This window comes from Grampus griseus (assembly GCF_964374135.1).
Source record: "Grampus griseus genome assembly, chromosome: 10".
NCBI classification, from domain to species: Eukaryota; Metazoa; Chordata; class Mammalia; order Artiodactyla; family Delphinidae; genus Grampus; species Grampus griseus.
The window spans coordinates 74752087-74779568 of NC_139004.1; the positions used below are offsets into that span (position 1 = coordinate 74752087).

The 27482-nt window shown below is 42.6% G+C and overlaps 1 protein-coding gene across 6 annotated transcripts in view; it reads right to left on the reverse strand.

Annotated features, from left to right (window-relative positions):
* FHIT (fragile histidine triad diadenosine triphosphatase) overlaps positions 1-27482 on the reverse strand; it is a 1455268-nt gene that overhangs the window by 170084 nt on the left and 1257702 nt on the right. For all 6 annotated transcript variants that reach the window (XM_082663608.1, XM_082663605.1, XM_082663607.1 and 3 more), the window contains one exon: positions 6623-6691. In XM_082663608.1, the coding sequence (XP_082519734.1) occupies positions 6623-6691 (69 nt within the window). The remainder of the gene's footprint in view (positions 1-6622; positions 6692-27482) is intronic.

The following is a 27482-nucleotide window of genomic DNA, read 5'->3' on the forward strand; positions in this document are numbered from 1 at the left end:
TAAGGGGTAACAGGATATATTTATAAAGGTTATTTGAAATAAGTTTATCTTTCTTTGTCTAATGAATGGCAGATGATAATTGAAAAGCAAAAGCATTTTCAAATGCTTTGGGGCTTTAAAATTGTATTAATTTTTATCTTCACTTCCCCCCTAATTCTTGCTTATTTAGCTTTTCTTCTTTAAGAGAGAGATCAAGTCAAATGTTTGGGGGTTTTTCTCTTTGAGGCTATTAAAATTTATTGATATAAATATGTCAATGCTTAATCCATATCTTTTTTATTCTTGCTGTATTTATCCATTTCTGCTCATAACATATTCCTCCTGTAAATTTTTTTCTATCCCTATTCCCCACACTCTCAATTCTCTAAGTAAAATTGATTTGGAAACATTTGTTATACAAAATCTTGATAGTTTGCTTTAGTGGGTCATAGGCTAAACAGTTATCAAAACATTCTGGACACTCTTCTTAAGTGACTCTTCATTGATAGCTATGCCAAGAACCGTGATTATAAACCTAACCAAGACTTTAAAAAATACACAAATGGCACAGTCTTCAAGTCTTGATATTAACTGAGGTTTGACACAATTAATAGTGTCTGAGAACAGAATTGTGAGAAATGGGCAGAAAGACAGAAAGATACCCCAGCAACAAGGATTTCTTGGTATTGTCCACCTTAACTAGCAAGCATCTTATAGATTTCTGCTGGAATATGTCTGTTTGGTGAGACAATTCACTGATGAAGACACACAACAATGCCTTATTTAGAAATAATGAGGGTGGACCACATAGAACAGTTTGATGGAGTGGTTTTACTTGGTACCATGGATAGACTGATATGCAGTTAATTTTTTCTTGCTTATTTCCCACTAATATGTAGTTGAGCATATTCAGATGAGAGAGAAGAGCAGCTGTGGGAAAACACCCAGGAGTCAGACAATGTTTATAATTACTTCACCCAAGGTGTCAGTTCTCTGGAAGCTGACTCCAGGAAAAACCATAGAGGTGGCATCCTTTGCCTTGAGGCCCATTCTGTAGATACCTGTCCTCTCATCAGCAGCTACTCTTCTGCCTTCTTTCATTCTTTATTTCCTCTTAAGTGTCCATTGACTTCATGATATTCTCTGGAGGCCCCCAGCCCACCATCACCACCATAATAGCTTTCCATGCTCCTCAACATTCCACATGCGTAGATGCCATCAAATATGACTAATCTGAATTACATCCTCCCTGAATTCTTATCTCTACTAGGAAAAATGGGTGGGAATAACTTTTAACCAGATAAATGCTACTCTGCTAATTTTGTTTCCCTTTTCCAAAGGACATAGAGATTTAACTGAGTAATAATCTGACATAAGTAAAGGAAAATCAGATGTCTACCAAGTTCTTTTATCATTAAAATAGGTATCAAAAGAGCACCTGGAGATCCACTCAGAGAGAATTTGAGGTCACAGATCATTAAATTATCACACTATATATTTATTTGCTGGTTATATCACATCCAGCTTCTTTGAGTTAAAAGTTCTCACGGGGCTTCCCTGGTGGCGCAGTGGTTGAGAGTCCGCCTGCTGATGCAGGGGACACGGGTTCGTGCCCCGGTCCGGGAGGATCCCACATGCCGCAGAGCGGCTGCGCCCGTGGGCCATGGCCGCTGAGCCTACGCGTCCGGAGCCTGTGCTCCGCAACGGGAGAGGCCACAACAGTGAGAGGCCCACGTACCACACACACACAGAAAAAAAAGTTCTCACGAGTTGAAGAAGAACCAAAGGCGTCCTTACAAGAGATAACAAAGTTTACAATCCGAAATTCTCAAACACTGTAAAACGCATCCCTCAGTCTGAGGACATCATTGAAATAAAGCTAATTAACTGTCTCACTGAAACATTCCTTCCCTTTTGGAGAGTCAACTGGGGACCCATGGACTTTGAGCCCATTGTCAAATGGTGTGTGAAAGAGATCCAAGTTCAACAATAAATATTATCAGCAATATAATCGTTTTCTCCAGCCCTCAGGGCCAAATGACCTGCATTTTAGAGAACTGATTTTGTCCACGCATTGTATTTAGCCAAGCAATTGTTTCCCATGATATGCTTGAAGCCACAGTTGCTCTGTCTATGAAATTCATGGTTGAGTTTTTCCAATTGCTGATTGCTAGTCCCACTGGCCTGAATAATAGTCACTTTCTTCGTCCGTAATGGGTTTTATATACAGTGCACAGTCACAACCATTCAATGTCACCCATAAACATTCAATGAATTGTCCAATACAGTTATGAGAGTTGCTTACTTGGGACACAGCTAGGGCAAGCCTTACTGTGTTAATGAGATAATATACCACGACATTAGGCAAGGGGTGTTTCCATCCCCCGCATTAGCTGTACATGCTCTCTTATCTAAGGACCCACTTATGTTATTATCATAATCTTCATCAACTTGTCAAGATAATGAAGGGTCCACTGAGTTCAGACAAGGCCTCATGTAATTCATGGAAATTTAAATAACATAGATATAGAAAGGGTTTAGGAGCACCATATAAATGAGATCTGCATGGAGAACCATAAAGAAAGGGCTTTACAAGAGATTCTGTCTTGGAAAAGATGGAGTTTGAACTTGGTTTTGAGGGAGAGAAGAGAGACTAATCCTCTGAAATGAGGAAGATAAATTATCCAACAAAATGCATAAAGACACATTCAGGACAGAGAGCTGGAGGAAGAGCAGATGAAGGTGAACTCAGAAGTGATAATCAAAGTTGGAAAGAAAGGAAGGGAAACTCTTGTGCCTGTTTTCAGCAAATCCCACATCTGTATTTGTTACAGACACGCAAGTTTGGGTTTCAGGGGAGGCAAGTTTCTTATCAGCTTTGACATATGCCTACCAGACTTGCTTAGCAGTCAGACAATGTTTATAATTACTTCACCAAGCCCTTCTGATGTGCCACAATTTGCAGCCATCTGTACACTGATTTCTGACCAACAGACTTCATTCCATCAATGCTCCATTAAAATAACCTCAGATGGCTGATATCACCATGTCAGAATCTCACCCAGTGTAGCTATGAGTTAATAAATTGACCTTCTGAAAAGCAAGATGTTCGCTCCTTTTAAATTATGTAAGGACTAGTAGGGAATTTCAAGTTCCTCTATTTCAACACCCTGTTCTTTCAGGTATCCATTCACTGAACAACTATTTATTTACCTGTTCTATACCAGATTAGGTCCCTGTTCTCATGGCTTTACAGTGTAGTTGGGGATGCAGGCACTGACTAATACACTAAGAAGTTATTTCAAGTGTGGTAAATGTTATGAAGGAAATAAACATGGAAATACGATAGCCTTCTCCTGGAGGGGGATAGGGGATTAGCTGTCTTAGATGAGGTGGGGGGGATCAGTAAAAAGGACTCTTTGAGGAGGTAATATTTGGACTGAGATTTGGAAGAAGATATGAAGGGGAAGAGAAGATGGAAGAAGGTACAGTCAAAGAAAACAACATGTGCAAAGTCCCTGCGGTGGGAACGAGAATTTGACAAAAGCAAGTGGTGAGAAGAAATGAGGCTGAGAGGAGCTGGGAAGGTGGGCGGACCCACTACTGTGGTCAAAGAACTCACCCAGGACCACAGCATTGTAAATGAGGAAGTAAGGAGGTGAAATGGATGTTACAGATGAGTGGCATACAGACTGGACGGAGGATACTGGGGACTAGTAATATTTGAGTGGTAGAGAGAAGAGGAGTAGCACATGAAACGCCTTCAGAGGCCAGGCTGGTATCATAAACAAGTGAGGCAAGCCGGGTAAGAGACAGGGAGTGGTAGTGACCTCGAGAATGAGTGACACGCCTAATAGCATCCAGACTCATTAAAAAAATATGTTGCAGGCAAAATAAAGCACGCCATTCAAAAATTCTTCACAAGCAAAATAAAACACATATGAGGAGGCAAACAAAGCCACGGAACATCAATAGGCAACGCCGAGCTGGGGGAAAAGCAGGAAAGAGGCTGGGAATGAGAAAACTCATTAGAGTGAGCTCATGTAAGTCAAGGAAGCGCTATATCTTATATTTCCATGAACTGAACAGGAAAGGATATATTTTATTAGGCAGTAACCCGAATGCTGTAACACTAACAACAACAACAAAAACCCTACACTATTTGTTACAGAACTTTCGTAACCTAAAAATGGAGGTAACCATCAAATGGTCAGATATGTAAAGACAGGAATCACAGAGCCATGTGGCCCATCCAAGAACTGGATGGACAAGTCCTCCTGAAGAATCGCGGTCATTCACTCTGTGCTTGCACGGGTCCAGGGATGGGAAGCCCCCTCCCTCACGAGGCACTCTAAGTATTCAGAAGTTTCTATAAATTTGACCTGTTGTTATGTGGAACTGATACCTGACTCCTTGATGCCTAACGGTTCCAGATCTGCTCTCTGGAGCCACATAGAACAGCTTTAATACCTTTTCTACCTGCCAGCCCTTCAGATACTTAGAAAGAGTGACCCGGTCATAGCCTTCCCTCTACAAGCCTTCCCTTCTTCCGACAACACATCTTCACCTTCAACGACTCCCCAAGTTAACAGCTTCCAGGCTCTGTCATCCTAATCACCTTTCTGTGAACCTTCTCCGATTTGTCACCATCCCTCTTAAAACAGTGCCCAGGGAGAATACAGCATTCCTAGCCAATTTATCATCTAGAGCTTCTCCAGGCATCATTTTCTATTTCTGCAGCAGTAGGAATACAATTCCATTCTACGGAGTTCAGTCTCCTGCTGTCCCTGCTCCCACTGCCCACCCTCCCAGGCAGTATGTTTGTTGTATTTCATGGAGAGATGCATAATCGGGGGTGAGTACTCCCATCAGTATAAAGAATGCTGCCCCTCATTACTCCATCATTTCTGGTTAAGGTCACTCAGTCTAATGTCCATTACATCTTGTACCAATAACGCCTGTGCAATGCCTCATGTTTCTCGTGCTGCTTCCTAGGCGTTATCTTATTATGCGCTCAAACTGGAGACGTATTTTTGCACAAAGAGTAAGAAGAATCTCAGAGTGAGCAGTTTAAGACAGAGGGAAAATTGGAAATCTGACCCTTGAAAAGAGCGCTGGATGGGGGCATCCAACGACCTGGCTTCAAATCCAGGTTTTCCATTTACTCACCGTTGCTGGTTTCTTAAAAACAAAACTAGTAACGGTAATAAGAACAGAAACAGTTAATTATTAATAAATGCTGGTACATACTTTACCAGCACGTACCACACTGGTACATACTTTAATAAATAAAGTATGTACCCATCCCTGTGATAAGCTTTTCATGTACAGTATGTCATACATTACATGCAACCACCTTTTGAAGTGTATGTATTATATATTATCTACATTTTAAAGAAAAGGGGATTAAAACACAGGGTTTACATGACTTTTCCAACATCACACAATCCCAGTAGGCGGCACTGGGATTTGAACCTAATTCTGCCTGTCTCTGAAGTTCAACATCTTCAAGTCTCGTACCACAATCTCCCTTAGTGGGGACTTACGACTCAGCAATTAATGGGGAAAAAGAAAACTCTTTTAGCAATTACTTCTCCTGAGAAGCTTCTCCTAATGGGTAGGAGACAGGGACATGTGTTGCTTCACCTGCGAGGCTGGAGACACTGGGAGAGTGTACACGAGAGAGCAAAAGAGTGTGGAGGAGAGAAAGGCCACACACCAACCTCAGCCTTGGACATCATGTCTCAAACTGGGCTGAAATGTAGCCCTGCAGCTTCTGTCACAAGCACATTTGGAATATAAACAAGATTTCAAGGGGACAGTTCAGCCTAAGAAAACAGTGTTTTCACCTCTCCAACCAAGCACGCCAGAGCCCCACTGCTATCAGATCAGCTCTTACACATGGGGAACACAGGTGCCCTCTCCTTGCTGAAATAAATATTTAAACTAAAATTTTCTTCTGATATGTTACACCAGCATATCCATGAAAGGGTCTATGCTCCGCACAGCACAGACAGACATCTGAAGGTTTTCATGTAGATGAGGTCCTAGCAGCAGATCACCTGCTTCTTGCTGCTCATCTTTATAGTGGTTTCACACTTATATCTTTGAATGGAAGTAATAAGTTAACTGCTAAATGCTTATGACACAGGGGTTACACTCATCCTTCAAACCAACTGCTGACCATAACTCAAAGTTCCACTCTGAATAAATGCTGTTAGGAGAGGCAAGCCGAGTTCCAAAGTGGTTTTAAAATTAAATGTAGTATTCAACTAAAAAAAGAAAAAAACATATACCAATCTGCTTGATTTCCACTGGTGGCACTCTAGATTATCTCCTACAGAACCTCTGGGCTGTGTCTCCATGAAAATGTTTAGTGCCTTGGTAAATGACAGGACGGAAATCACAAAGACACTTGGTTTCTGCCACATTACATTTGAAAAAGAAAATCATTATAATTCATTTGTCTTCAGTTTCTGCAATGGCCATTCTTGGCTCCTTGGCCTCTACTGCCACTTCCCAAGTCTTATTGGGTAGAATCCCATTTAAGACCATATACGCAGGGTTCCTGGTTCATTAGGTTGATTTCCTCACACTTCCAGCCCCGATAATCAAACAATAAGATCAGAGAGAGCAGACCTACCTCATCGTAGATGCTGTCATTCCTGCGAAAGTCTCCAGCCTTCCTTGGGAGAACATGGATGTGAACATGCTGAAAAAGTACAAGGAAGAAAGAATAAAATGTGATTATCTCCCCATATATTTCTAGACTTGATAATGACGCTTCCATGAAGTCCAGTTACTCCATATTGGCTCCTGCTGGATTATTTTTCAGAGGAAGATGATGGTCACCTTCAGTAACTATATCTGAAATCTGCAGAGAATAGAGGCTCAAAACAAGAGAGGGGGCTTCCCTGGTGGCACAGTGGTTGGGGGTCCGCCTGCCGATGCAGGGGACTCGGGTTCATGCCCCGGTCCGGGAAGATCCCACGTGCCGCGGAGCGGCTGGGCCCGTGAGCCAGGGCCGCTGAGCCTGCACGTCCGGGGCCTGTGCTCCGCAGCAGGAGAGGCCACAACAGTGAGAGGCCCGCGCACCAAAAAGAAAAAAAAAAAACAAGAGAGGACAGTGTGGTGGCATATATGAGAGTGTGAGTGCCAGTGTTTTAGGGGCTCTGTGGAATTACCCATAGTTGTCAATCTTGGTTGTATTTAGCCAGTGCTTTGAAATGACAGCATGTCTTAAAAGGTTACCATAGGAACTCTGAAACTGACAAGAAAGAAGGATTGGCTAACAGAGAAAGGCATAAGTAAAGAAGCAGAGGAGCGAAAGTAGAAAGGAGTATGGAGCAAGTTACAGAACAGGGGCTTCAAATAATAATCATATAATAGTAACATCGATAGTTCTCACTTATTAAGTGTTGAGTTACTATGATAAGAAAGCTTTTATCTCGTTTAATGGTCTGAATAATCCCCTGAGGCAAGTTCTACTATGATCTCCATTTTACAGATGAGGAAATCTATGCTCAGAGAGGTCAAAGCCCCAGAGGAAGTGGTAGAGTCAGCACAGGAAGCCAGCCCATCTGGCTCTTACCGCCACATTCTTTGTCAGCACATAACGCTGATTCTGTGAAGTTAATCTTTTAAACAGTCCGTTTCTCTAGTCTTCTAAAGCGCCCAGGTAATATACATAGCAATGCTATTATGCAGAGATCATGAGTCAAGGCACACAGCATATCTAATTCAATACCCTTCAAGGCGAAACTGCCATTTAAAAGTTTTATTTCCAAGGAGCCTCTATTGTACCTCAGCCGAAGTTAAACCTCGCTCCTGCCCTTGAGCTATGTTCACAAACCAGGGGGAGGAATGTGAAAAGGAAAAGCCTAAATGTGGACAGGCAGACAAAGAATCAAACCTAGTCTCCGATCACACCCACCCCTTCTTGATTACAGTGATCAGGCTGCAAGTCTCCAAGCCTCCAAAGGGCCTCGGGAGAATGTGAGATAAGTGTCCCCGTGGCTTTGCTGCGGGAGGAGGGGAAAATGATATGCTATTAAGGCAGAGGCAGGGAACAAGGCGTTCCAAGGTGAATAAAGCAGAGAGGAGCTTCACAGCAGCCCCTGAGCACATGGTCCCGAAAGAGTAACATGTTCTTCCCAGAATATTCTCCAGTTAATGATGAAGCCAGTCATGGATTCCTCAGCAACTGGGACGAGTGCATGCCTAAGTCACAAAGACTATGTGAGCAGCGGGAGACAAGGAGAAAAAACAAACAGGGAAAAATACATCACAAACTACCCATGGAAACAAATTCTTAGAAGGAAGCAGTGCGGGGTAAGCCCAGGCTGAAAGTGACTGATGCACGTGGCTAGTTTGCCACAGTACACGGAAATAGCCCACCCTTAAAAGAAGACGTACTCAATCTTTACTTCCCAAACCTGCAGCTACCCTTTCCCCCTCTTTCTTCCCTCTTTTCCTCCTTCTTTCTTCCCTTCCTCCCTCCCTCCTTTCCTTCCTTTCTTCCTTATATCTATCCATCCATCCATCCGTCCACCCACCCACCATCTCCCTTGGACCTTTCAATAATCAGGTATTCCAGACCAGTGTTCTCCAGCCAAACTGCCTAATGCAAATCCTGGGCCTACCACTTACTAGCTCTTTGCTCTTGCCTCATAAGGCCTATATCTCAGTATCCTCATCCACAAGGGGGGTTGCAACCGTTTCGACCTCACAGAGCTGTTAAGAGGATCAAATCTGCTAACCACGTCCCTAGCGTGCTGCTTAGTACATACTGAATACTTAATACATAAAACTGCAGCAGTATTACTCTTACTTTTTATTTATGTTTATTTATTTATTTTTTAATCAGCAGAGAGAGATCACATTCAGGGCTTGGTTCCCACACCAGCAGGGAAGATACTTAAGAAGCTCCTTGAATGGGACATGGTTAAAGTTACTCTGTTGCTAAAGCTTATTTCTGTTGCTTTGACTAGTGGTCCTCAAATCTGAGCAGGCACCCGGGGCTTGGTGGAGCACAGATCGCCAGGCCCCTAGAATTCACATTTCTTACAAACTCCCAGTGATATCAATGTTGCTGGTCCAGGGCCAGACTTAGACAACCGCAACCATGGTTCACAGGATCCATCTGGTTCCTGACCTCCTCTCCTGAAAATGTGCTAATGTAAGCACCAAGGTCACTCACTGTTTTGCCTGCCCTGTTGCATTATGGGAGAGCTATTACTGAATGCTTCCTCGACTTGCCGCTCTCTGGTCACCCTCTGTGCCTTGTCCTTACGAATATGTCTGTTCTTGTCCACTAATGACATACAGGTGGCTGTGAACTTACATTAGGGAAACCTCCTGGGTCCAGGCCCATCCCACACCTCTTTTTCTTTACCTTGCTCTCCTGGGTTAGTGTTCAGGGCTATTTCTATAGGCTCTGTTACCACCCAGTCCTGGAATTGCCACCCTTGATCATTGGTAACCACTTTAAATTCACTGTGACACTGATGACAGCAAACAGCTCACTGTATAGGTGATTTTCCCCAAGGGCATAGTTCTCAACACAGCCTGAGAGCTTGACTTAAATTCTTAAGCGACAGACTGATCACAAGATCCTGACAAAGCACTCAACTTCTCAGAAAAGGGAAATCACCATAAAGCCTGCTCAAAACCTCGCTGCTGTGAAGGAATACCATTGTCATGGCCTTCCAATAGAATGGCATTCTGATAAAACCCCCATGAACAGCACATACGGAGATAATTCGACATAATTCGTTCTTCATATTGAACTTTGGTGATCGCAATTGACTTTTTTAAGTGCTATCAAAACCTCTGATTAAATTTTACAGTATAGCTGCTTGAGTGGGAAGAGCATTTTTTTTTTCCTTCGGGCCTCTCACTGCTGTGGCCTCTCCCGTTGCGGAGCACAGGCTCCGGACGCGCAGGCTCAGTGGCCGTGGCTCACGGGCCCAGCCGCTCCGCGGCATGTGGGATCTTCCCGGACCGGGGCACGAACCCGTGTCCCCTGCATCGGCAGGCGGACTCTCAACCACTGTGCCACCAGGGAAGCCCGGGAAGAGTATTTTTAAAAATCCATGATGCACTACATACCGAAAAAGTTTTCATGGTCAACTAAAATTCCACAATGCTCACTAGCATAGTGTCAGAGAAGACCCACTCAAAAGACACATGGTATTCATGCAAAAATATTTAGAACCAAGTTCTGGTCTAGAAACCAGGGATATAGTAACGAATAAGACAAAGTCTCTGCCTCCATAGAGCTACAATGCAAAGGGTGATACAGAAAATAAGCAAGAAAATAAATATACAATTTAGTTTCAGGTGGATATAAGTTTCCTGCAAAAAAAAACCTAGTGGGCAGAGCTAAAAATTCAGAACTGGGACACTTCAACATTTGAATTTTGGGAAGAGAAGAAGTAGGACTCAGATTAAGGATACAGCAAAGAAGGAGGCAAATCAAGAGAGGGTAAGCTCTCAAACTGATGGAGGAAGGAATTTCAAGGAGTGTATCATCAACAGTCAGCACTGTCGAAAGCTTGCGTTAGCTTCCATGAAACTGGGAGAATAAAACTTAACTAAAAAGCACATGACAAGATGCTCAACATCATCAGTCATTAGTAAAATGAAAATGAAGACCACATTGAGATGTCACTTAGCAGTCAATAGAATGGCAATATTAAAAAAAGAAAATAACAAGTGTGGATGAGACTGTGGAGAATTAGAACATTCACAGGCTGTTGGTGAAAATGTAAAATGATGCCACTGTTTTGGAAAATAGTTCTGCACTTCCTCAAAAAGTTAAACATAGAGTTACCATATGATTCAGGATTCTACTCCTAAGTACGTACCCAAAAGATCTGAAAACAGGTCCACACAAAAACTTGTATATGAATATTTATAGCAGTATTATACATAATAGCCAAACAGGGAAAACAACCCGTATGCCCATCAAGTAGTGAATGTATAAAAAACATGTGGTATAGCCAGAGAATGGAATATGATTTGGCCATAAAAAGGAATGAAGTACTGTTAAGTGAAAGAATTATGCTAAGTGAGTTATGCTAAGTGAAAGAAGCCAGACACAAAAGGCCAGATATATCATTCTGTTTATATGAAATGCCCAGTATGGGCCAATTCATAGAGATAGAAAGTAAATTAGCAGTGGCCAAGGGGAATGGGGAGTGACTGCTAATGGACATGACATTTCTTTTGGGGATGATGAATTTATTCTAAAATTACATAGTCATGATGGTTGCCCAACTTTGTGAATATACTAGAAAAACATGAAACTGTATACTTTAAAGAGAGTGAATTTTATGGTATGTGAATTATGTTTCCATAAAACTGATACTAAAAAAGAAAACCGAAGCGGATTTTTTTTTTTCCTGAAGAGAAGTTAAGAGAGAGTAGAAGGTGAAGAAAAGGAGATAAATAAGCACAGATAACTTTTCCAAGGAAAAGGAGTTTCACAAAGAAATCCAGGGCAGTAGTTGCAGAGGAGGGAGAAAATCACTTGTGAGGAAATACGGGCTTAAGTTTCCCGAGTCTACTAGTTTCTACAATTATTATTATGACCCTTAGTAGTAGTCATTGTTGTTAATACTTAATGAAAGATCACTACATACCAGTCCCTGGGTTGATTTGCATCATTATTTCAATTAACCCTTACAATGCTGCCTAGAAGTTGTTAATAAATACATCACCATTTCCAAGAGACAAAATAGACCAAAGAGGTTAAACGACGTGGCCAAGCTCCTGAAGGCGTGACCAGGAGGTGAAATCTGAACCTGAGTCTGCCATCCGACACTGGAGCATCTGCTCTTCACCACCAAGTGACACCATCTCTCAGGAGGCCACCCTGCCTCTCCAGATTCCAAATATAAGGTCACCTCTTCGCCATGGCCTCTTGATGCCTCTGCCAGCTCCATGATTTCTCAGTAATGTCTTTGATCACATCTGCAAGTTCTTTCGGACTTGCATCCCTCAGGGGATGGAACCTGCCTTTGCCCAGAGATCTCAATTCACTTAAAGCAAGGATGTTATCTCCTAAGTCCCATTTCCACCTTACGTCTTCCTAGTTCAAAGTCATGCCAGATATAAATATAGATTAACCAAGTTGTTCAATGTCAAGTCTTTTTTCCCCCCTAATTTATTAATTGTATGTAGTTTGCACCAAGCAGTAGATCCACCCTTTCCTGGCTCATCTGCTTGAGTAAATTTTAGCTTTTAAAGCCCTTTCCGTTATCTCTTTCTCCAAATGTAGGGTCTCTCTCAGTGTTAATACCTTAACAACACTTTTATAGGTCCCGCCTCTTTTGCACGATCTGTGTGTCTCCTTCCATCCTTTTGAACACATCTACCTTACCCCATACTCACCTGAGGATGGTCAGTATAGTCACACTGATGTGTTTTGTCGTTATCAGAACATATTCTAATTTGTCTATAAGGGATAAAATCATGGCGGGGAAAGGGCAGGGAAGACTAGAGATAGAGAGCTACCCTGCTCCGTAACTAGGGTCCAGCAACCTCCATCAGTTGCCCCAGTATGAATCCCTCTCCCTCAGATTAATGAGTAATCACAGAAGGCAAGTCTGATTCTGAAGGAAAACAAAAACACTGCTTTGGGAGGCAGACAGTGGACCCTCCAGTACGTCCATCTCCTAAGCCCAGGGCTGGTGAATATGTTAGGTTGTATGGCAACGAAAAATTACAGTTGCAGAAGGATTAGCCTTGTTACCAGCTGACCTTAAAACAGGGAGAGTATGAATGACCCTGAATTATCCACCTGCACCCAATGTAATCACAAGGGTCCTTAAAAGTGGAAGAAGGTGAACATAGCCAAAATTTAAACTTTGTGCTTCAAAGGATACAGTCAAGAAAGTGAAAAGGTAACCCGCGGAATGGGAGAAAAATTATTTTGCAAATCATCCATCTGATAAGGGACTTGTATCTAAGACATATAAAGAACTACTATAACTCAGTAATAAAAAGACAAAAAAACCAACTAAGAAAATGGGCAGGGGTTGAATAGGCATTTCTCCCAAGAAGACGTGTAAATGGCCAATAAGCAGAGGAATGGAGTTAGAAGGCCATCCCTTCAAAACAACTTCATGAGAGTCTGCCTCCCTTCCTCCCTCCCTCCCTCCCTCCCTCCCCTCTTTGTTTTCCCCCCTTACAGGCAGATAAGAATACTTAGAACCAGCAGAAATCAGATCCCAGCATGAAACATATTACTAGTGAGGGGCCGTATAATTTATTGTCCAAAGGGGAATTTGGGGAGTGAAACGAGGCATTGTTCATCACTACACTGGCCTGTTTATAACTATAGATGGGCCCCGACTTACGATGGTTCTACTTAAAATTTTCTAACTTTACGATGGTGCAAATGTAATAAGTAGAAACCATACTTTGAATTTTGAATTTTGATCTGTTCCCAGGCTCACGGCGATATGTGGGTCCGTACTCTCTCGTGATGCTGGGCGGTGGCAGCCACTACAGCTCCCGGTCAGCCACTGGATCACAAGGGTAAACAACAGATACACTGACAACCGTCTGTACCTAGACAACCGTTCTGTTTTTCACTTTCAGTATAGTATTCAGTAAGGTCCATGAGCCATTCAACACTTTAGTATAAAATAGGCTTTGTGTTACGATGATTTTTCCCAACTGTAGGTGAATGTAAGTGTTCCCAGCACGTTTAAGGCAGGCTGCTAAGCTACGATGTTCTATAGGTTACGTATATTAAATGTATTTTCACCTTAACGATATCTTCAACTTACGATGGGTTTACTGGGATGTCACCCTGTTGTAAGTGGACGAAGATACATAAACATCTAAACCCAGACCGTTTCAAATAAACCAGGGCATACGCTCACCCAAATATTCATTATTTAATTGGGAAGGATGAGAGCCTAACTAAATTGGGATTTGACATCCCCTCAACCTGGCTTAGAATCCCAGATCTGCCACTTTGACCAGTTTGGTGACCTTGGACAATTTACTTGCTCTCCGTAAGCCTCCGTTTCCTCATCTGCTGCAATGGACACAGTAACATCTCCTATGTCTCAGTGTTTTGGTGAGAATGTGATGATGCATACAGAGCCTTATGCACAGTTAGTGGCACACAGTGCTCTCACGTAAATGGTAGCAAATGTTTTATCATTGATAATGCCTTAAAAATGGGCAGACGAATGATGTGAAAGTACTATAAAGGTGTAAGTAAAGTTTGTTTACCTTATGAGAAAGAAATGACTAAATGGTGTGTCCGTGTTTTCTCTATAGAAAAGAAGTGGACTCAATTTGGGGGATTCTTCAAATAACAGATGAAACAGCCCCCATCTCTTTAGATGCTAAGACTGCATCACTCCTATTGTTCAAATGACAGCCTCAGAGTAGTGGGTGATGCGTTTATTGCCACATCGTTGTTACTGACAGGGAGGAAGAAAACTTTCCTCTACTCTTCTAGGTTCTTCTGGCTGCTCTAAGAATTAAACTGACATAAGACAGATTAACAGGAGAAAATCAAATTTAATATTGTACGTATGGGAACCGAATATATATGAGAGGTACAGAGACAGAAAACTAAAATGAGGTACATACGCTGTCCTGAGCTAAGGAATGGGATAGGGGACTGGGGCTTCCAAGGACAGGAGGGTCATTCACAGGACGGTGAGGAGAAGAGCAAAGTTTGGTAATTAGATGTCTGCCCTGCCATATAGACGGGGAAATTTAGATAAAATTTATCTTTGGTAATAACTCTTTTTCTGGGAAAAATCCCCAGTTGAAATTCTTCTAGGTAGTTAAGGGAGGGTAAGTAGTTTCTCTTGAGCCCACAGGGTCTCCATTGCCTTTAGCTCAACAGAATCCACGTGCCAAAGCGCACATCTTGGGGAGGCCTGTTCTGAACGCTTACATTACCTAGATTATATACTTAAGCCTCTAGTACAAAAGAAGTCTGGGACTTCTTTTTGAGACAGTAAATGGTTCTATTTGATGAAAAGAGGATGTTCTGCCCTTCAGAAGTCAGGGAGAGGTAGGAGGTAGACACCAAAAATCTACAGTAATTTGAGAGTTACAATCTACTGGAGGAAGCCAAAGAAGTGAAAAACTAGAGGCAAGATAAGGGGAAGGGAGACTGTGTTAATGCCTCATGCCCAGATGTTTCTCTCCACATGGCAGTAACTCTACCACCATTCTTCCCTTTAATTCACTCACTAAAGGAAAATGGAAGAAGCCACTTGAAATGTAATTGTCTCTTGATGTTCTCGTTTGAGTCTACTACACAAACAGTAGGGAGATTTCTCATTTTGTTTTGTTTACTGTAGTAGGGTTAAAAAAATAAATTAAAAAAATAGAGGAGGAGCAGTTCTCCCAGCACCTGCTTTCATATTGGTAGTGATTTCCTTGCCCCCAAAAGCGAGTGGTTTTTAAACGAAGTGGGTACATTCTCACAAGCAACGTCGCTGTCTTATAAACATATCGTTAAAACAGGAGAGGTGATGGAACTATGACAATAGCTCCCATTTCCTTCTCAGGGTGAGTGGCCTATATGCTATTCATCTTTTATTTTTCTTCTCATTTGCAATCAGTGCTTCCTTTACTTTACCAAGACAAATGATAGAAAAGGTGAGTTTTCTTCCCCTATGTCCTGTTTTGAATTTGCGAGCAATGGGTAAGGAAGTTAATCTACTTTTTATCTGTTCTTCTTGTTCTAACTTTTAGTGGGAGAACACCTTAAAACAAAGAAAACAAATCTCTCCTGGGTTTACCCACTACCTATTACAGCATCTCGTGATCCAGTACTTTGCAGTGGAGACGAGCTACTCATGTGTGCAGTGTGGAAGATGGGGGAAACTGATTGGCAAAATGGATGCACTGACACTAGCTCACGTTTGTTCAGTTCTCTGGGCTTCTCTTCTTTTGGAGGGGGAATTGAAGAAGAGCCTGCCAATTACTTCCACCTTGTGAACTTAAAGCCGAAAGGAAAAGACACATACCCACGCTTTCAGAGTTCAGTGACACTCTATACAGCATCAGATTCCATCAGGTTGCTTGTATTTGACTTGAAAAGACCTTAATTTTTTAAAAATTTGAAATTTAAAGCTGCTTGGTCACTAAAAGCTCCTTTAAACTCTCATTGTGGTTTGGAGCCATACATCATGAAAGCTGCGATGCTCAGATGATGTACTGCACTCATACATCATTGGAGCACCATCCTTCTCATGATATATTATTACAACTCACAGCTGGAACACCACCGGTGTGCTGTACGGCTTAAAGACACAACCGTTAAGCCACGAAACTCCAGGGTCTCAACAAAGTCGGAGATGTTTTTGAAACTGAATTGGTTCTTTATCTTTTACCTTTTTTTAAAGTTTCTCAGTTTGACTGGGACGATTGCGGCACCTGGAAAACTGTGTTTCCTCTGTTTCATGAAAGGCACACCAGCTGCAATATGCTACAGGAAGGAACTTGCTAACACAAGGGCCAGAAACCATCACTGTGCCTGTGCCTTTTGACAGACAACTAATTTTATTCCTGAGTCAAACATGTCAAGGTGTCCTCAAGGCCCTGGAGCAGAAGCACTTCCAGTGACACTTATTTTGGAACTTAGTAGCTGGTAGTGTTTTCACACTGACCCTAAACTTTGCAGCAGAAGCTGAGGCCTCCCCAAACCAAGTGAGGAAGAATCCAGCCAGGAAGAAAACATGAGCTTTGGGGTGGGTGATGGTCTGGGGTGAAATCTATTTAGCAAGGCTCGCTGCAGAACCGAACCTTCTGGTTTATAGCAGAAGCGGGTTGTCAAACATATTTTCAAAACTACTGTTGTGTAACATAGTGATAATAAGATCTACTGAACATTTGGAATATGCCAGCATTGGTCTAAGCACTTTATCTACTTGTTTCATATAACCCACACAATAATTTTATGTGTTAGGATACTGGTTTTCTCTCCACTTGAAAGATGGAGAGATAAAGAAATGCAGGCCTTGGGAGGTGGAGTGAGTAGGTTTTCTCAAGGCCAAAGCCCAGGTGCGACACTTCCTACTGGCACCTGAGGTGTAGTGAAACACAGCCCAGCAGGAGGTATCATCCCTCTGCCCCGCATACTACTCACCCTCAGGATACTGAGCGCTTGTGCAAGAGAGTCCCATGAGAGAACAGATGTCTCACAAATTTGAGAGAGATCTTGTAAAATATTCTATATTATCATCTTCTGGCTCATAATTGATTTTCAAAGTGACCATAACAGCTTCAAGTTCTTAAAACTGTTCAGCAAGAAGACAGGAGAATTTGTAATCATTGCCCTTAAAAAAGCTGACCAACTCAAGCAAGATCTGCAAAACCACGATAATCCTCAAATATGGTCATTCCTACAGCATTAGGTTATGCTCCTGCAACAAGGGAAGTGGAAGCCCAGGCAGACCCTTCCAGGGTAGGTCTTCCTGTCGAGCCACACAGGCAGGAGCAGGAGGTCAGAGGTTCTTTGTGAAACTGGTTCTGTTTGCTGCCTTGCAGGGAAAGCGCCTTAGTGCTACTTCCAGTAAAACAACTTTCAAGAGATACAAGAACGTTTCAGGATTTGTCACCCTTGTATTTTATGAGCTACCATTGTAGCTGTTGTGTTTATATATTCTTGGTAGAAAAAATTAAAAAGGAACTCCCTCCGTGTGGAGTTCCTTTCCCTCCTTCTCTCCAACTTCCTCTCAGTTTTTAAGAGCCAGTTCAGATGTCACCTCTTCTGTGTGGCCTTCAGACTCTCCAGGGTTCCTCTGATTCTTTGTATGTATCTCAATGACTGCTTTTATCACAAAGTATCAAGAATTACAGTTCTCTCTCTCTCATTACTCTAGAACTCTAGCTTAGTCCTTACCATATTTTCTTCCTGATTATTTCTTTCCCCCTCCTCCCAGATCCCTAGCTTAGAGAACACATTGTGTAATTGTTGGAAGGATGGATACGTAGATGCATAGATGGAAGGACAAATGAATGGATGGATAGATGGTGGGTGGGGAGATGACTGTGATCTTACTTTGTTAGCTTGCTTAAAAAAAAAAAAACAAAAAGACAAAAGTAACCTCATACACATAGATCTTCTTCACCAGCCTTGTCTTTTCCCTCTGCTTAGAAGTTCCTGCACATGCAAGAATGTGGTCTCGCTGGAGCCATTCTGACTGCATGGCACATGCCTTTCTTCCCCACTGAAAAGTATCAGTTTATCAAAATGTAAGTTTGAAGGTCTTATCTTTCTAGCTTCACGTATGTCCTTTTAAAAAACTTCTCATGTATGCTTGAGTGTCTGGAGCCAATAGCTTATCCTGAAAATGATCAGTATCCAGCCGACTGCCAAGGGGAGGGATTCTTTGTTCGGCATTAACTTCAGTAAGAGTCACCGTGATTCTCTCTCGGGAGAGAAGAAGAAACCCACCCTTTCTTTGGATGGCTTCTGACCTTCACAAATGAATTCCAGGATGCATTCTTCACTAGGAAGAATATCTAGCATATATATTTTTTATTTACACACCACATCAGAACATTAATCTGCAGAGTTATTCCCTCTGGGTGTCTTTCTGTTGGGTCTACAATAAAGGATTTGGATGTAGATGAAACAGTGGTAGCATTTTTCCTTGTCTTACTCATTGCGTGACAAATGTACATTGCTTTACTGTTTGCCATACACATAATTACAGTTCTTTAATTTATGTTTCAATAAAACATAAAATAATAAACATTTACTGCTCCATGAATTAACATTCAAATGAAGCCTCTAATGGAGGTTACACGTTTTGAAGCAGCTCTGTGGCTTTCCAGAATCTCGCCCTCTACTTAATGGGCATCATTTCCATAATCTGTGCATTATTGCTTAAGCCTCCTTTTAGGAATATTTTACAAAGCAAAAATTTTGTGAAATATTACCAGTCTAAAGGGGTAAAAAATGTTAAGGGGATTAGCAACTTCTCCTGTTAAAGGGACAGGACAAGCTTTCATGTCCCTCCAGAGACAGTGATACGGTAATTATAGAGACGGTGTTTCCTAATTATCTCACTAGCCAAGTGCATCTCTAGTAGAGTTTTTGCCTTTAATATCTGGTTTAAATAAAAGTAATGAGAAACCCAGAAAGTTCAGCCATAAAGGGCAAGCTTGTGCTAATTCCCTTTCTAGTGCTAGGAAAGGGACCAGGAAGGTCAGCATACCACAGACTGGACATTTCTGAATGTGGTTAAACAGACACATGACTTGAGTATCAAATGGTCACCGTGAAGTAACTGAATCCAGACAAGATCTTAGGTCGAGCTTCAAGTTGATGGTGTCACATATTGCTATCAGTGCAAGTTATTATTTAGGAAAATTACTTAATATAGTTTTATGGCATTATCATTTCAAACAGTTAAAAATTCAAATAATGTTTTGCAAACGGTGTTCCAAAAAGCAGGTGCTTTAAAAAAAAAAAATCACTGAATCCTAACGATATATTTATTTATTTTCTCTTTGTCCAACAGCTCAGACTGGATTGTTTAACTAGAGGGAAAAAAAAGATGCCAGGGGAAACCAAGAAACAAAGATCCTTTGCAGTGTGATAAGATCCAGATACTCAGCCTCCGCTGAGAGGCGATGAAATGCATTGAAGTGACAGCTGTCACTTCAGGACATGTCAGCCTGCTTTAGTGGTGGGTCAGGACAATTTATTTAAACTTTCTCAGGGGGCACTCATTCACACAGAGCTGCGTTTCTCTAGTATGAATAAATATCTCTGGACCTGCATGCAACATTGTGAGACTGTGTTGTTATTTGAAGCAGGAACTACAGCAAGCAGCTAAGAGTTCCTAAGAGGACCTGTACCCTCTCCTAACATTTTATGATTTGCTATGAGCTCCTTTGCTATATGCTCCTTACTTTCACTGTTACTGCAAAATCTTTCCAACAAACATTACCCTTCCTTCACGCGAGTGGAATACAAGATTTCCGCCATTTCAACATGGCTATTTTCACATAAGACTTCAACAAAATAAAACATTCAGCATAAATAGAATTTAGCGTGATCCAAATTTTATCATACTTCTCCTTGTTTTTTTTTTTTTTTCCACAACCTGCTTTTCTCTCGATCCATATGCTTTCTTGTCTTCTAATGTTCCTGAATTAGAAAGGATTAGGCAGAACCATCTTTTAGAGCATTACATTTTCCTCGTAACTCAAGAGAGCAGGTATTTATTTCTGAGTCGTGCTTTAGAAATGACATCCTCTTTTAGGATGGAGTAAATCTCAGCCTACAGAGCTGCTAAGCGGAGCTGCTACTTCTTGAAAGGGTTCTTCCCAGATATGCTACAGAGAGCATTAACTTCACAAATGAGATTCTTTTCAAAGTAGTCATTGTAAAACATACGAGAAAAACCACCCTCATCCAACTCCCTGCAACCCATGAGCATTGATTTGATAGCTCAAGACAGGATAAATGACTCCGATTAGGCCAAAGATCCCTGGTTATAGGGACCTCCTAAATCATATCTCAGTTTGGGTCTAGAGTGATGATCTGGGAGCATTCAGGGGGCTGCATATCTTAGCCTGGCTCCCACACAGGGGGCCAGGGAGATTTGTGGGACCCTGTCCAGTGGCTTTGAGGCACAAACGATGAATACTACTAAGGCAATAATAATAAAAAAGGAAATAGGCAGTGGGGAAAGCCCTGGACCCATCCCTCATTTTTCTCATAGTATACTTCATCATTCAATGAGACAGAGTGATTCCATAGACAGTGCCCAGAAATTAGATAATGTGAGAAATCGATAACATTTCTTTTTCTGGATGATTTCACTGACTGAGGCCTGGGATTTCTGTTGACTAAACTCCTTTAATTCTTTAATACAGAATGGAACACTTGCTCACTTCAGTCTCCATGGTTCACCTCCATGGAAGACGCGCTGTATCATGCATTTAGCCTGAACCTCCTTTACAGAAGGAACTGCAGTAGAATTCTAATGACATCTTCAATTTGCAGGAATTCTAATGACATCTTCAATTTACCAGGAATCTGGCCACAGACGCAGGATTTACAGTGGTGGAGACCTTCTTAGGAACGTTTAGCATGAATGTTCCCTCACTGCACCGGTCAGGACTGGCTGTGCAGGCGGCAAGGTCGGATGAACAGTTTATGATGACTTTCCTATGCCTCTTAACATTCAGAATTAATTTTCAGTCAAGAGGATCATCAAATGGCTGACAGTGTGTTGTTGCACGGAAAGAAACAAATGATTCTTCGTACTGGTTCAGGACACTGCCTGGCCCTGATTACTGCCAGCACTGGCTTAATTCATGAATGTGATTAACCAACAATTCATCTTTTAAAATGAGTTACACAAGCAGGCTCATGGATATGAAAGTTGGGAATCATATTCTGCTCCCAAGAAACATCATACCTACACCAGCAAAAAATCTAGACAGAGAACATCACAGGTAACGCTGAATGAATGACAAGTCCCACACCCAGGGCAAGCTGTAAAGTGCTCACGACAGACACGCAGCCACCAAATCTGGATTTCAGAGCAAGCATAGCGTTCACTTTAAGCCCAGTGACAGAGGAGCTGCAGGTCCCCAACCCTGTGTCACAGGATAATGATGTACAGATTCTGCAGCTGAGCTCATTGCCTGATCCTGCTTATTGCCAGCTGTGGACAGTCACCCATCTCAGAGCTTCAGAATCCTCTTCTGTAGGATGAACCCACCCCGTGTGAGGACTGAATGGGTTAGTATCACAAAGCGCTTAGACTCGCGCTCAGAGCTGAGTTAGCATCAGTGTCAGTATTTGCAGCCACCATTGCTGTTGCCGCCTCTGCTGCTGCCACCCTCACCTCTGCTACTGCTACCTGACCACCAAAAACTTTCATTTTTAAATTAAATTTTTAAATAAATACTCATGGAACAAGTCACCTTCCAACTCTCTTCTAAGGAGTTCAATCTATTCTTTAAAAATTTATTCAGTTGAACCCTAATGTATAAAACAAACAGAAGTAGAACCATTCTCCCACAAGCCAATGCAAGACCCCTGCACACATATCCCAGCTCCCAGAAGCCCTGGGGCTTCTGCACGGCACAGCGTGAAAACCTTTGCTTTCAACCCACTGGGGAAGGAGACTGAAAGCAGAGACCTGGGGGCCTCTCCCTTAGGGATACAAAGCTTCAGGCAGTGGAGCTTGATGGTTAAGTCTGCCAAGTTCTAAGGTCACATGACCAAAGATGACATTCCCATTCCAACTGTCATTTCTTGAGTGACCCTGGGAAACAGTTTTACACCTGTGAGCCTTGGGTTCCACAGGTATAAAAATGCAGATTATAATGGACCTTCTTTGAATGACTGCAGAGGATGAAATGAGATAACGCACGAAGAGCCCTAAGCACGGCTCCTGTCATCATAAGTAAATGCACAACCAATTTGAGCAGCTCTTCCAGTTATTATCATTTACGTCTCTGTTCACGCATTACCTCCTGCTATAAACTGAATGCGTGTGCCCCTAAAATTCATATGCTGAAATCCTAACCCCCAATGCTATGGGTACTAGGAGATGCAGTCTTTGAGAGGTAATTAGGTCATGAGAGTGGAGCCCTCGTGAATAGGATTAGGGATCTTATAAAAGACACAAGTGAGTTTGCTTCCCTCTCTCTGCTCCCCACCATGTGAGGATAGAAGAAGGGAACCGTCTGCAAACCAGGAAGCAGGGCCTCACCAGACACCAGCTCTGCAGATGCCTTTATTGTAGACTTCCGAGCCTCCAGAACTGTGGAAGGTGTTGTTGTTTAATGAATCCAGACTGCGGTGTCCTGCTGTAGTAGCCTGAAGTAAGACACCTCCCTAGTGAGGACTCTCCCCATTCCTTAATATAAAAGGACCTCCACCGTAACACCGTCTCCATAACACAATCCCCTTTCCCCACCTATAATTACAATCTCTATTTGTTTACTTTAAAAATTTTTTTGACATATTCATAGTGGTGACCTCAGCACCTGGAATGATGCTTAGCACACAGAAGACACTCAGTACATATGTACAGAATGGACCAATTAAGTGGAATAGGAGAAGGAGGAGGAAAAAGGAGGCTTTCCTGCCTGACATTCAAGAGATTGAATCTCTACTGGACTTGAAACCAGGAGATACAATTAATTCTTTATAGAAATAGCGGAAATAAATGGAATGGCATGTACTGTTGTGTATTGGGTTGGCCAAAAAGTGCCTTCGGTTTTTAAGGAAAAGTAAAAGACACGTTTTTCAATTTCAACAAGAACTTTATTGAACAACGTAGTCACCCTTTTGTTCCACTGCCTTCTGCCATTTTTCAGACAACTTTATAATTCCATCTTCCCAAAACTTTTTATCTTCTGGAGCAAAGAACTACTCCAGGTGCCTTTTATAGTCTTCCAGGGATTTGAAATTTTTTCCATTAAAAGAATTTTGTAAAGACCAAAGTAAACGGAAATCCGAAGGTGCAATGTCTGGTGAATACAGCAGATGAATCAGAACTTCCCAGCCAAGCTGTGACAGTTTTTGCCTGGTCATCAAAGAAACATGCGGGCTCGCTTCATCCTGATGGAAGATGACGCATTTTCTGTTGACTAATTCTAGATGCTTTTCATCGAGCGCTGCTTTCAGTTAGTCTAGTTGGGAGCAGTACCTGTTAGAATTAATCGTTTGGTTTTCCAGAAGGAGCTCAAATAGAGGACTCCCTTCCAATCCCACCATAGACACAACATCACCTTCTTTGGATGAAGACCGGCCTTTAGTGTGGTTGGTGGTGGTTCATTTCACTTGCCCCACGATCTCTTCCATTCCGCATTATTGTACAGTATCCACTTTTCATCGCCCATCACAATTTGTTTTAAAAATGGAACGTTTTCATTACGTTTAAGAAGAGAACTGCGTGCAGAAATACGGTCAAGAAGGTCTTTCTTCGCTTAACTTCTGTGGAACCCAAACATCAAAGCGATTAACATAACCAAGCTGGTGCACATGATTTTCAGTGCTTGACTTGGATATTTTGAGTAGATTGGCTATCTCCCAGGGTATAACCTTGATTGTCCTCAATTAATGTCTCAATTTGATCGCTATCAACTTCAACTCGTCTACCCCACCGTGGAGCATCGTCCAGTGAGAAATCTCCAGCACGAAACTTCGCAAACCACTTCTGACACATTCGATCAGTCACAGCACCTTCCCCATACACTGCACAAATCTTTTTTTGCATTTTTACCTTCCTTAAAATAATAAAGCATAATATGCCAGAAATGTTGATTTTTTTCTTGCATCTTCAATATTAAAATGGCTATACAAAAATTCACCAATTTTGATAAGTTTTTTTTTTGTTTTTAATGCACACTGATATGACAGCTGTCCCATACAATCTAACAAGATTGTTTCGGATGAAGTTAAAGACAACTAAGTGCTACTAGAGCCACTGTACAGAAAAAAACGAACGAAACTTTTGGCCAGCCCAATATATAGTAGCGTAAGATGACTGTGCTCAAACTGTCGACTATTCTTAACATTGCTCTCTTCTTTGAAGGCACAGTGCAGGGAGCAGGGGAATCAAATTAACTTCGAGTTTTGCCAAAATGAAAGTCCAGCCAAAGTAGCAAAGACACAAAACACCAATCTCCTCACTGGCCTCTCACTCTTTTCTGCTGAAGATTGCTCTACATTGTGACCTCTCTCTGCCTCTCTCTCTGTCTCTGTCTCTCTGTCTCTGTCTCTCCCACACTTGGCTTTATTTTGTCCATGCAAAAGGCCTCTTATCGTATCACACATTCTCTTTTATCCTAAAACATCCTATAGCCTCCCACTGTGGGTATTGTGTATACAATTAAAGTTGGGACTCTTGGCTGGCTTTACGTGTACTTTGAGGACTTGTGTTGTATTTGGATTCAAAACGTGCTAGCAGACATTGGAAAGAGCACATGAGACTCAGGGCCGCACGGCAGCCACCAGGCTATCATGAGGACCATGAGAGATGGGGACTTCTGCAGGGGCTGGAAGAGACCCAGGAGATGAAGGAACACAGCACCATCAGATTCCATGAGCACAGACGCCCCCGGTCTTCCTTTCCTGACAACAATCCCAAACACGTGAGGTGTGACATGGTTTGTTAAGGTGAGAAGGGCTGCTATGCAGTGGGGGCAGCTCGTCTGGGAAGGGTTGGCAACTGGAAGTCTGGTGATGGGTGGAAAGCTAAGTCACCTTTGAGGGGAGCTTACTCTTGTAAACTGCTCTCTTCCCCCAACTGCCTGGCCCCATACCAAGGCCAAAAACATCTCCTAAGGCCTGGGGACCTGGATTCTTCTCATGATCTCAAAGTAGCCTCAGCAACTAGGGAAGGACCGTACTGAACGATTCACATCACCACCATCAGGGAGGTGGTAGGCCCCTGACAGAGGGCCTCCAGATGCCCGGTTCTAAGGCTCCTTCCGAGGGTAGGGTTGCTCACTCCACCCCAACCTTTCTGAACTCTTACTTCACCTTGTTCTCTGACTTGCAGCCCTGCCGCTGTGCATCCATATTTAGCTTCTCAGCCTTAATCTTTATATGTGGCCCTTCCTACAGGCAGCCTCTTTGGTTCTCAGGCAATCACCAGCCTTGGACTCCACCTCTCCAGAGATCTTTGGAATCCATGCCCTGTGCCTCTTGCAGGAACCACCTTCTTCCCGACACTCCCGTGCCCCAGGTCGACTCCCCAAACCCAGCTCGAGCCCACATCTCATTTCCACCTCCTCACACATCTAGGGATGAGTTTTATCAGGTTGTTGGCTAAATATTCAACCAAGAGTGGGTGTGGTCGAGGAAGTCACATCTACAAGACAGAAACAAAGGCTTTTCCTTGAACACAACAGAACAGCAATTCACCCTTTACCAAGAGGCCCCAGGTGGACATTCCTCCAGGCAGTGCCCCCAAGACCCCAGCTGAGCCAGTCCCTCTCTCCCCCTCAGCAACTCACTTCTCTACTAGGTCTTTATCTAGGTAGTTCAGCCCGAGAGATTATGACAGTTGAACAGGTTTCAACCAGAATGCTAAGCCCACTACTCTGAGCACAGACCTGCCCTCCTATTACACTAGTAAGAAGAAAAACCGAGGCATCGCAATAAATCTGTGGATGAGTCTTGGAGATCACGCAGCTTTGCTCAAATTTTACTCCTGGTTTCGCAAGCACTTACACGAGGCGGGTAGCAAAGCGGAACATGGGAGGGAGACCAGGGCACCAGGCTTACAGAAGGAGAAGGCTGGCAAGCACCACACATTTTCAGGTTGACACAAGTCGAAGATTATTTAAGCCTGGGATGAGAAGGAGATTAGGCAGCTGGCTAGGGAGCAGGCAAAGAAATACTTTCAACCTCAAGTAAATCAGCATGGAAATTGGAAGAGGATTTATATCTCAGGGATGGAAGAAGAAGAGTATTCACATCTGTTTTACTGGAAATGCCCCCTTCCTCCCAGCCCTGCTCTGCATAGAGTCCAAGAAGCGGGGCCCTTGGGAACCTTCACTTCAATTAGAACCATTGACTGCAAGTGGGAATGAGAACAACACCACTCTCCTCAGCTAATTATAGACGCCTCTTTCCCGCTGCCTGCATAAACGCACAGCATCCTGACTGAATATGCATCCTGGCATATTCAACAATGGCTTTTCAGAGACTCTGCAACTCTCTCTCAAGTACAAGGCCGGCCCAGGACTGAAGGAAAGAACATACCTGGCTCTACCATGAGAATTTTTCTATACCCCAATACCCTTCCTTTGTCACATACGTGTCCTAAGTCAGTGGAACTTACATACCCCTGAGAGCCACAGGCAGCTCAGAGAAGAGGGTAGTGGTGAAAAATGCAGCTCTGGAGCTGGACTGCCTGTGTTTGAATCCTCACGCCAGCACTACTCTCTGGAACTCAGAGCAAGTTACCTGACTTCTCCAGGCCCCAGTCTCCTCAACTGTAAGATAGATGGAACACTTTGTACATCTCCTAGCATTTTCTCCCTGAGAATTAGGACTAAATTATGTAAAATAAATGCTAGCAAAGGCCTAGCCCACAGTAGGCAGTCTCTAAATGTTAACTATGACTATCATTTTTATTTTATTGGTAACATTCTACAATTACTTTAATTATTTTGAGATAATTATAGATTCAAAGAAAGGTACAAAAATAGTACAGAGAGATCCTGGGTAGCGTACCCTTCACCTAGTTCTTCCAGCCACTAGACAATGTAGTAGGTACAGTAACACTCAACCACAGTACAATATGAAACCCAGGGAACTGACGTTGGTGGAATGTGTCTATAGTTCTAAGTCACTTTATTACATGTACAGATGTACAACCACCACTGTAACCAAGATACAAAACAAATCCATTACCACAAACATCTCCTTGGTGCCCCCTTACATCCATACTTGCACCCCTCCCCCTACTGTCCCTAACCACTGGCAAGCAATAACCTGTTCTCCAACAGTATAATTCTGT